Source organism: Oncorhynchus mykiss, chromosome 10 (genome assembly GCF_057628025.1).
Source record: "Oncorhynchus mykiss isolate SJ-2025 chromosome 10, ASM5762802v1, whole genome shotgun sequence".
NCBI lineage: Eukaryota > Metazoa > Chordata > Actinopteri > Salmoniformes > Salmonidae > Oncorhynchus > Oncorhynchus mykiss.
In genome coordinates, this window is record NC_143031.1 from 70,125,001 (window position 1) to 70,137,131 (window position 12,131).

Here is a 12,131-nt window from a genome sequence, read left to right on the forward strand (position 1 = left end):
GATTGGCCGTTATGGACAGGTGATAGCTGCCTACCAGGAGACCCTGGCTGAGCTGAATAAGATCACTGGTACGACTTACTACATGCACACAGGCAAGCATGGACACACACAGAGTCACTATACGCACACTCATATTTACACTATGCACACACACTGCTTCATGCCCTATACCATGCTATAATGCTCTCTACCTCTTAAAAGGGTAGAGGTACCCTTGGGAACAAGCGAGCATTTCTGAAATCCCTCTCTGTGAACACCCCTGCTGAATCGTCTTTGTGTTTTGTTTGGCCTTTTCTTGTTTTTGTTTACCACATTGCCTACGTTTCTGTAATTTTGCCGATGCAGTGGATACCTTTGTACTTATCATTGCTTGGTAAAGAGGTGGAGTCTGAAGCAATGACTTATCAATGACCAAAGCACTGACTCTCCTACCATTTGTGTCGCTGAGTTGTCGTAGTGATGCTGCAAATGTTTATCAAATCAAGTTTATTAGTTGCGTGCTGAATACAACAGGTGTAGACCTTACAGGGAAATGCTTACATACAAGCCCCTAACCAAAGCCATGAGCTAAAGCCATGAGTGCTACGGGACGGTAGTCATTTAGGTAGGTTATCTTAGTGTTCTTGGGAACAGAGACTATGATGGTCTGCTTAACTTCTTGCGTCGAGCAATCCCGTATCCGGGAGCGTAATCATAGCCTCAAGCTCATTAGCATAACGCAACGTTAACTATTCATGAAAATTGCAAATTAAATAAATATATTGGCTCACAAGCTTAGCCTTTTGTTAACAACACTGTCATCTCAGATTTTCAAAATATGCTTTTCAACCATAGCTACACAAGCATTTGTGTGAGAGTATTGATAGCTAGCATAGCATTAAGCCTAGCATTCAGCAGGCAACATTTTCACAAAAACAAGAAAAGCATTCAAATAAAATCATTTACCTTTGAAGAACTTCGGATCTTTTCAATGAGGTGTCTCTCAGTTAGATAGCAAATGTTCAGTTTTTCCAAAAATATTATTTGTGTAGGAGAAATCGCTCCGTTTTGTTCATCACGTTTGGCTAAGAAAAAACCCCGAAAATACAGTCATTACAACGCCAAACTTTTTTCCAAATTAACTCCATAATATCGACAGAAACATGGCAAACGTTGTTTAGAATCAATCCTCAAGGTGTTTTTCACATATCTATTCGATGATAAGTCATTCGTGGCAGTTGAGTTTCTCCTCTGAAGCAAATGGAAAAATGCACTCAGCTGGAGATTACGCAATAATTGCAACGGAGGACACCAAGCGAGCACCTGGTAAATGTAGTCTCTTATGGTCAATCTTCCAATGATATGCCTACAAATACGTCACAATGCTGCAGACACCTTGGGGAAACGACAGAAAGTGTAGGCTCATTCCTTGCGCATTCACAGCAATATAAGGAGACATTGGAACACAGCGCATTCAAAATCTGGGGCATTTCCTGTTTGAAATGTCATCTTGGTTTCGCCTGTAGCATCAGTTCTGTGGCACTCACAGATAATATCTTTGCAGTTTTGGAAACGTCAGTGTTTTCTTTCCAAAGCTGTCAATTATATGCATAGTCGAGCATCTTTTCGTGACAAAATATCTTGTTTAAAACGGGCACGTTTTGTTATCCAATAATGAAATAGCGCCCCCATAAACTCAACAGGTTAAGAACAAATACTTTTTTTACAATGACGGCCTACTCCGGCCAAACCCCGACGATGCTGGGCCAAATGTGCGCCGCCCTATGGGACTCCCAATCACGGCTGGATGTGATACAGCCTGGTTTCGAACCAGGTACAATAGTGACGCCTCTTGCACTGAGATGCAGTGCCTTAGACCGCTGCACCACTCGGGAGTATAAGAGATCATACCAGAGGTTTTGTAGTGATTCCTATCTTGAAGACGTAAAGAATGTTTGCTGGTATTTAGTGTGTAATGAGGAGCAACCAGACACTACACTTTTATGAAATTGCTTATTCCAGTTACTAATAAACATGCACCCATTAAGAAAATGACTGTAAAAACTGTTAAATCCCCGTGGATTGATGAGGAATTGAAAACATTTATGGTTCAGAGGGACGAGAAAAAAGGAATGCCAAATAAGTCTGGCTGCACAGCTGACCTGCAAATATACTTTAAAATGAGAAATCATGTGACTAAACTAAACAAAAATAAGAAAAAAATGTGCTGTGAAACAAAGATAAAGGATATAAAGAATGATAGTAAAAAGATTTGACGACCTTAAATGACATTTTGGGCAAAACGGCAAACTCTGCTCCAATCATTTCTTTGAACCTGGTGGATCATTTGTCACAAAACCCACTAATATTGTCAACTATTTTAAAGGGACACTTTGGGATTTTGGCAATCAAGCCCTGTATCTACTTCCCCAGAGTCAGATGAACATGTGGATATAATTTTTATGTCTCTGCGTGCAGTTTTAAGGAATACCAAATGCATACCCCACAAGACACCCCACAAGACATGCGACCAGGAGTCTCTTCAAAGGCCCAGAGTCCAGAACAGACTCTGGAAAACACACAGTACTACACAGAGCCATGACTACATGGAACTCTATTCCACATCAAGTAACTCATGCAAGCAGTCAAATCTGATTAAAAAAAACTGATAAAACTACACCTTATGGAACAATACGGACTGTGAAGAGTGCTAGCACAGTGCTAGCACATGGACTCTTCACAAACATACTGTATGTATGGTGGTATTATAAATATAATGTAGATATGTAGTGGTGTAATAATTGTACTGTTTTATTTTATTGCATTTGTTTGCCTTAATTTGTTTGGAAACCAGGAAGAGCAGGATCCTTGGCAGGACCTAATGGGGATCGATAATAAACCCCAGGAACAGTAGCTGCTGCCTTGGCAGGACCTAATGGGGATCGATTATAAACCCCAGGAAGAGTAGCTGCTGCCTTGGCAAGACCTAATGGGGATTGATTATAAACCCCAGGAAGAGTAGCTGCTGCCTTGGCAGGACCTAATGGGGATCGATTATAAACCCCAGGAAGAGCAGCTGTTGCCTTGGCAGGACCTAATGGGGATCGATAATAAACCCCAGGGAGAGTAGCCGTTGCCTTGGCAGGACCTAATGGGGATCGATAATAAACCCCAGTGAGAGTAGCTGTTGCCTTGGCAGGACCTAATGGGGATCGATAATAAACCCCAGGGAGAGTAGCTGTTGCCTTGGCAGGACCTAATGGGGATCGATAATAAACCCCAGGGAGAGTAGCTGTTGCCTTGGCAGGACCTAATGGGGATCGATAATAAACCCCAGGGAGAGTAGCTGTTGCCTTGGCAGGACCTAATGGGGATCGATAATAAATCCCAGGAAGAGCAGCTGTTGCCTTGGCAGGACCTAATGGGGATCAATAATAAACCCCAGGAACAGTAGCTGCTGCCTTGGCAGGACCTAATGTGGATCGATAATAAACCCCAGGGAGAGTAGCTGTTGCCTTGGCAGGACCTAATGGGGATCGATAATACATCCCAGGAAGAGCAGCTGCTGCCTTGGCAGGACCTAATGGGGAGCGATTATAAACCCCAGGAAGAGCAGCTGCTGACTTGCAAGGACCTAATGGGGAGTGATTATAAACCCCAGGAAGAGCAGCTGCTGCCTTGGCAGGACCTAATGGGGATCGATAATAAACCCCAGGGAGAGTAGCTGTTGCCTTGGCAGGACCTAATGGGGAGCGATTATAAACCCCAGGAAGAGCAGCTGCTGACTTGCAAGGACCTAATGGGGAGCGATTATAAACCCCAGGAAGAGCAGCTGCTGCCTTGGCAGGACCTAATGTGGATCGATAATAAACCCCCGGGAGAGTAGCTGTTGCCTTGGCAGGACCTAATGGGGATCGATAATAAACCCCAGGAACAGTAGCTGCTGCCTTGGCAGGACCTAATGTGGATCGATAATAAACCCCAGGGAGAGTAGCTGTTGCCTTGGCAGGACCTAATGGGGATCGATAATACATCCCAGGGAGAGCAGCTGCTGCCTTGGCAGGACCTAATGGGGAGCGATAATAAACCCCAGGGAGAGCAGCTGCTGCCTTGGCAGGACCTAATGGGGATCGATAATACATCCCAGGGAGAGCAGCTGCTGCCTTGGCAGGACCTAATGGGGATCGATAATACATCCCAGGAAGAGCAGCTGCTGCCTTGGCAGGACCTAATGGGGATCGATAATACATCCCAGGAAGAGCAGCTGCTGCCTTGGCAGGACCTAATGGGGATCGATAATACATCCCAGGGAGAGTAGCTGTTGCCTTGGCAGGACCTAATGGGGATCGATAATACATCCCAGGAAGAGCAGCTGCTGCCTTGGCAGGACCTAATGGGGAGCGATTATAAACCCCAGGAAGAGCAGCTGCTGACTTGCAAGGACCTAATGGGGAGTGATTATAAACCCCAGGAAGAGCAGCTGCTGCCTTGGCAGGACCTAATGGGGATCGATAATAAACCCCAGGGAGAGTAGCTGTTGCCTTGGCAGGACCTAATGGGGAGCGATTATAAACCCCAGGAAGAGCAGCTGCTGACTTGCAAGGACCTAATGGGGAGCGATTATAAACCCCAGGAAGAGCAGCTGCTGCCTTGGCAGGACCTAATGGGGATCGATAATAAACCCCAGGAACAGTAGCTGCTGCCTTGGCAGGACCTAATGTGGATCGATAATAAACCCCAGGGAGAGTAGCTGTTGCCTTGGCAGGACCTAATGGGGATCGATAATACATCCCAGGGAGAGCAGCTGCTGCCTTGGCAGGACCTAATGGGGAGCGATAATAAACCCCAGGGAGAGCAGCTGCTGCCTTGGCAGGACCTAATGGGGATCGATAATACATCCCAGGGAGAGCAGCTGCTGCCTTGGCAGGACCTAATGGGGATCGATAATACATCCCAGGAAGAGCAGCTGCTGCCTTGGCAGGACCTAATGGGGATCGAGAATACATCCCAGGAAGAGCAGCTGCTGCCTTGGCAGGACCTAATGGGGATCGATAATACATCACAGGGAGAGCAGCTGCTGCCTTGGCAGGACCTAATGGGGATCGATAATACATCCCAGGGAGAGTAGCTGTTGCCTTGGCAGGACCTAATGGGGATCGATAATACATCCCAGGGAGAGCAGCTGCTGCCTTGAACGAGAAACAAGACCTGAGTAAGAAAAACTCTGGGCCTAATAGCCTATAATGTGGCCAGGTAACGTAGCCAGGAAAACCAACCTCCCAGCCCTATATAAAACAGAATGACATATTTTACATTATCATACAGACAGTCAATGTCACATATCGAGTTGAACTCATCTCACTAATGTTTGAATAATTGATACATGTCGATTAGATCCGGAATTTAATCCTGGGTAAAAAAAATGACACTGGGTGAGGACTGAGGCCTTGGGGACCGATGGCCGCCTCGAGTCACCTTTGTTTCTTCTTTACCACTTCCCTTCTTCCTGGAGAGCAGAAAACACACTCTCCCGTGTTTCTGACTTCTGCTGGGTTAGTTTCCATAGCAACAAAGTTTCTATGCGGGTTAAGGGGGATAATGAAGAATTACGTGATAATCATTTTGTTGACAAGGGGAAGCTGATTGAGTGCTACTCTGTGTGTGTGTGTGTGTGTGTGTGCGTGCGGGGGGGGGGGGGGGGGGGCTTCATCTGATATTGATAGGGTTTACACGCTTATCCTGCTGATTCCTACTGACAAGATGCAGAACAAAACTTAGACACTTAACTGTTTGGCTGTATCACACACACACACACACACACACACACACACAATGACAGATATTATTTGGCACTATCAAATTATCTTTTTCTGTCCTCAACCAAATTCAATAGACTTCCACAACACGATGCTTGATGGGTCACAGCACGAGCCATAACAGCTCTTTCTCTCTTTCTCTCACTCTATCCCTCTATCGACCCTATATCCCAGCTTCCTTGGGTCCCAGCGGCCATAGAATCCTGATGGAGTGATACATTTTTCCTCCCACACCTCTCATTCCGTAATCTCATTCCGTAATGAGATATTTGTCAAGGTGTTTTTTCCCTGGACCCTCTGATGAGCGACGATTGTCGCTCCATCCTGCACACACACACACACACACACACCATCTAGTAAGTAGAGGGCAAAGCGGCGTGGGTTGAGATGCTTCATGACAGCTCTCCCTGCATGGCCAGATGCTGCATTGTGTGATGATCAAGTTAGCTGCTAGCCGTTAGACACCGTGCAGCAGAGGAGGCGGCCCTCGCAGCCTATAATCCAGCACCGCATTAAGTCGGCGCAGTGACAGACAACGCTAAACGAGCCGGGCAGAGAAGGCAGCAAGCAGGTTAAGTATTGATACCTAATGTGATTAAAGGAAAGGTGGGGAGTGGGAGGATAGAGAGATGTAAGAAAGATGGAGAGAGAAAGAGGTGTGTATGTGGTGGCTAGTTGCAATGTTACAAGTGAGAGGGTGTGAAAGTGGGGGAGAGGGAAAGTGAGATTGAAGAGGAGGAGGGAGGATGGATGCACTACTTGGGGAACCAGTAGCCTGTCGGGGGTTTGAGGAGGATGGATGCACTACTTGGGGAACCAGTAGCCTGTCGGGGGTTTGAGGAGGATGGATGCACTACTTGGGGAACCAGTAGCCTGTCGGGGGTTTGAGGAGGATGGATGCACTACTTGGGGAACCAGTAGCCTGTCGGGGGTTTGAGGAGGATGGATGCACTACTTGGGGAACCAGTAGCCTGTCGGGGGTTTGAGGAGGATGGATGCACTACTTGGGGAACCAGTAGCCTGTGGGGGGTTTGAGGAGGATGGACGCACTACGTTGTGTACCAGTAGCCTGTGGGGGGTTTGAGGAGGATGGACGCACTGCGTTGTGTACCAGTAGCCTGTGGGGGGTTTGAGGAGGATGGACGCACTGCGTTGTGTACCAATAGCCTGTGGGGGTTTGAGGAGGATGGACTCACTGCGTTGTGTGCCAGTAGTCTGTGGGGATTTGTGCCTGTAGTCGAGGGGGTGGGGGTTGAGTGAATAAATCCTCTTCCACAGTTTCGAAAACAAAACGGGTGTTTTCCTTTTATTCATACTTATTAAGCTGGAATGACCCCAGCATACTTCAGACGCTCTAATAATTCATTCATTCATCATCTCTCCCACTCCTATTGTTTGCCGGCCGGCGAATTAGAAGCTTGGTTAATCCCGTTAGTGAATGTTTGTTGGCCTTCCTCGGTCAGCGACAGTAAAGACCCGTCTGTCACTCGCTCTTCAATCATGGTGAGCAAAGTCCCCCTTCTAGACTAAATAGTCTTGTTATATTGTTACAGAGGGGCCAGAGGGATGAAGTAGTGTGTGAGCCACTGTAGTCCTGTATATTGTAGACAGTCTACAGACACCAGCAGTGTGTTTCCAGTTCCTCCACTGTGGGAGCTCTAAGTTGCCTGCTATTTGAATGAAAGGAAATCCTCGGATACACTCTGAGAGAATTCCCTTAGCCACCCCAAAACATGTATCCCTGTCTGCACTGCACAAGAGGAGTGGAGGGAGAATAGGAAAAATGTTAAATGCACAAATCCATCCCAGCATCAATCTGAACCCTGGCCTCCCGTCCCGGCGGTGGTTATTTGGGAGTCATGTTTGCTGTGCCAAGTGTGTCCTGAGGCGGCCTGAGGAGCCTGTGAACGCTGAGGCTTTTGCTGTGTTCCTCTGCTTACCTCAGCACCAGCCCCCCCCCCCCCCCCCCACTGCTAAGCTTCTTTAAAGTCTATGCTGCTAGCTAGCTACCGGGCCTGGTTGGATGCTGCGACTGCTCCTAGTGCTACATATTGGCTTTTTCATTTAGAAGGATGTGTGATACTGCATTGGAAAAGGTTTTTGAACTCTCCAGATGGTTGAAATGGCCCTAATCAAAGACGATATTGACTATGTTCATGGATGGATTGGTACAGGAAGGAGAAGGTACTTTCTGCCACTTCTGTAATCGTTAGTGGATTGAACAACCGTTTCTGAAGTTAGCGATCCAAAGGCATCCCATAATGTGTCTTCCAGCTGACAGAGAGAGACCCTACATCCCACTGCTGGCTTGCCTCTGAAGCTAAGCAGGGTTGGTACTGGATGGGAGACCAGATGCTGCTTGAAGTGGTGTTGGAGTGCCAGTAAGAGGCACTCTTTCCTTTGGTCCCCCCAAAAATATCCCAATGGCCCAGGGCAGTGATTGGGGACATTGCCTTGTGTAAGCTGCTGTCTTTCTGATGGGATGTTAAACAGGTGTCCTGACTCTCTGTCCCATGGTGTTAACCCCGGTGTCCTGGCTAAATTCCCAATCTGTCCCTCATACCATCATGGCCACATAATCATCCCCAGCTTCCAATTGGCTCATTCATCCCCCCTCCTCTCCCCTGTAGCTATTCTCCAGGTCGTTGCTGTAAATGAGAATGTGTTCACAGTCAACTTACCTGGTAAGATCAGGGTTAAATCAGAATGAGAGAGTCCCTCCACTCCAACCCCCTCCACTCTGGCCAGCCAGCTGTGTGTGGGTCAGTATCCTGGCTCCCTCCTGTCACACAGACTGACCACCTGGGCAAACAGATGGGAATTTGCTACGGCTAATTCATCTAACCCGCACCGGTCGCTAGCTCGATTAGCACCAGTGCACACAGTTGACAGAGTGACTGGTGGCAGCCCACTGAGCCGAAGTGATGGCAAGGCCCATGGCAGACTTTAGCATTAGCCGTAAGAGATCCTTCAATCTAGCACAGCTGGGAGAGGTCATAGGGCTTGTTTATCTAAATGCTACAGATGAATATGTGATGTCAGAAACAAGAATATCAAGATGGCTGCCAAACTAGGAGCTTTTGAAGGGTGGTGATACAGATATTAAATGAATAGCCGGATATAATTTGGGTATTTGGCCATCACACATGGCAAAGGAATGAAACAGACTTGAATCCTAGCTAGCATCCCATGTAGGGCCTGTACAAAAATGTACAGTCAATAATCTGGAGCCTGTGTGGACATCAGGCTAGCATGTTGTAAGTGTAGCCCACTGGAAGACAGCAGTTAAATGTTTCATGGGTGGTAGTGGGGACACGTGTGGTGTCCTAGACAGCACACTGACTCCTGTACGTGCGAATGCTCACTGGGTCCTCCTAACGCTGGGTGGGATGGGGAAATGGGATGTAAAATATATATCCACAGGGAAAAGCACAAGCAGGATATCTAAATAAATGAAATTACTGAGCCTATAACTTTGGTATCCTGCGTTTGCTTTTCCCTGTGGATATATATTTGGAATTAGCACCGCAAACATCTACTTGGAACAGTTTATTATAGTCTTGGCTGAAAGGACATTTGTCTAAAATGGGATTTCAACATTATGTTGACAAATGGGATGTATAGACCTCTCTGCTCAAATGGAATACACAGGACAAGGGTATATGCACCCAGTCCTTATACAGACACATCAACATGTTTTTTTCCCCCATGTTTGGATGTCTGATTGATTGTTTGAGTTGAATTTCTCAAAGCTGGAAACACAGAGTTCTGATCGAATCGAGAGAAAAGCCAATTAAACATTTTTGATGTGGAAGTCATTTGGAAGAGAACTTCAAATGTTTGTTTGAGGAGAATACGTTTTTCCCTCGTGTGTGTGTGTGTGTGTGTGCGTGTATGTGTGTGTACCTGTTTTTTTCCCTACCTTTATCTTGACTCACACAAATACCCTCTCCTTCAGCAAACACCGCAAAATGTCAGATAGCCTGCGTTGTTTGACTGTTCTTAAAAGCTTAGCCCTATTTCAAAGAAAGTTTTCCTGCTCTATTTACATATTTAGGATTTACGCTACCGGCGTGGAGCGTCAGATAGTGTTTTTCATCTTCAGCATAAGCCTGTGCTTTATCTTTTGGGGGTACCGTTTTAATTGGAAGTTTGGTACAAAGCAAGTGGTGCAAAAGAGGATCAAATCCTATGCTTAAGAGGATTACACTGTACATTAGTGGATGCATTGGAAGGCCTGATCTGAAATTGAACTGGTTTTGAAATACGGAGAAGTCTCTGGTATCTGTGATATATATTTCTAAGTATCTTGCATTGGAAGGTAAATCCAGGCTTTAAAGTGATTTTACAGTAGCTATGCATAACTTGTCCATTAGAAGATATAGGTGTTTGTAATAGCTGTATTTTTAAAAGGTATATATTTCTGTCTGTCTGACATGTGAGGGTCATAACTGGAGCTACAAGCTCAGCCAGATAAGAAGCACATGCTAGTAATGAACTGGGGTGTAATCATTCGTCCAAACAGTTGCAAACAGTTACGTTTTGCAACAAAACAAGGGTTTCTATTGGACATTCAGGTAGGTCCGTTTCGTTCCGTTTGCATCCGTTTAAAGAAAGTTTTGCAACAGAATCGGCGTAATGAATACACTCCTGAGTCCAGACGAAACAGTTTTGTACTCAAGGGTGTGACTCCTTAAGGATTGGTGGCATGCAGCCGATTGGCTCCTGTGTTTGGTCTATGAGTTTGATAACGTGATCTTGTAATCTATGACACTGAAGATGAAGAAGCTGAATTTGGTGCTTTCTGCGTTTAGTTATGTGATGCAGTGGCGCTTTAAAGTTGAGCTAATAGTGTGGATTTGAGAGAGACCACTAAGCGTTGCAAGACCAGATGGGAAGAAGTGCTGGGTGTCACTGGGCTCTACTATGAGGCCTTTTGCCTGACGTGGTATAGGTATAAGTATCTTAATGGCTTGCAATGTGTCCAATACTGACACATCTTTTCTTCTCTATCTTTTCCAGGTCCGTCGTTCAAGCCGAGCTGCAGCAAGGCCCAGAGGTATCTAGAGTTCATCCCTATCAACCTGCACACCCAGAGGATGAGGGTGACGTGTCCCAGACAAACAGGTGTGTGTCCAAATGGACCAATAAAGCATACGGGTTGTATTCATTAGGCACCAAAAACGGATTCAAACAGGGAAGGACTAGCTGGACTTGTCCAATAAGAAATGTACATTTTAGTTTTCAGGGTTATGGTGTGCCCTAATGAATATAACCCTGACTATTACAACTTCACGGGGGTTTTCCAGCTGCTGGGAATGAGCACTGGGTTCTTGAACGTCACCTACAGCCGTTGCAGTTCAAGAGTTCACGTCCTTTGCTCTACTTCTTCTCTTGTCAGGAGAGCGCACAAGGCGCGGATCAGAGGCATCTGGGGTGCTGACAGGTGCACATTAACCCTGACAGACAGACCGACCGACAGACAATGGTATCACGAAGCCCTACGCGTTTGGCCCTGAGAGGGAATACACAGAATAGCCTGGCTTAGAGCTTCCATCTCCCTCTACAACCAACCCCAATACTCACCTCTCTGTAGTTCAGCCCTAGACTTGTCAAAATGCATTATGGCCGCTGACACGCTTCTACACGCTAGCTCTGGGATGCGCTCAGTAACTGCAAACGCGCTAGCTCTTGGGGAATGTTCCGCAGTTTCGAGTTTTCTCACCATTTGATTGATTGTAAAGTTGAAGGCTAGACAAGCCTTGACACAGATCTCGACTACTCTGCACATCAGGGACATACAATAAGGAGAATAAGGGGAATGGAGCTGTTAGTGAAAACCATGACCACTGACTGACTGGTCAAAAAGAAGGGTTAGTCAGAAGTCTACCACCCCTGAGAAAGAGGGAGAATTTGTTGAAAGAGATCTTTCCTGGTTCAGTTCAGCTTGGTTTCTGCTGCCATGTTTCAGAAGACATAATAGCTCTTGAAACACACGTTGGTGCTTTGTTTGTTGATAAAATGGCTTCCACATAGTCTAGTCTGGTCACTCCCTTGGGCAGTTGTTTCCTTTGGGGTGAAAAACGATTCACTTTGCCTTGCGTTCCAGGAAAGCATGTGTTAAACACGCGTCCATCCATGTAAATGACATCAGCATCCTTTCTGTTAGTCACCTAGTTTTCTGTGCTTGTCAGGAATTATAGTCGTATTTCCTCTAGTTTGGTTTTTCTTTCCTCCCAAACAAACCAAACCAAACCAAACCAAACCAAACCATGCATAGCTTTTGCATTTGGATTTGCGTTCCACTGTTGATCATGTAGCGAGAGAATGAGAGAA

At 46.2% G+C, this 12,131-nt stretch overlaps 1 protein-coding gene across 18 annotated transcripts in view; it reads left to right on the forward strand.

The window, feature by feature from the left end:
• The window catches only part of LOC110498435 (type II inositol 3,4-bisphosphate 4-phosphatase), a 258,204-nt gene that overhangs the window by 194,248 nt on the left and 51,825 nt on the right, over positions 1-12,131 (forward strand). For all 18 annotated transcript variants that reach the window (XR_016483906.1, XR_016483907.1, XR_016483909.1 and 15 more), the window contains 2 exons: positions 1-68; positions 10,818-10,922. The exon at positions 1-68 is cut by the window's left edge and continues 63 nt beyond it. Coding sequence is in view for 14 of the 18 variants with exons in the window: in XM_036933671.2 (XP_036789566.1) it covers positions 1-68; positions 10,818-10,922 (173 nt within the window). In the remaining 4 variants the exon portion in view is untranslated. The remainder of the gene's footprint in view (positions 69-10,817; positions 10,923-12,131) is intronic.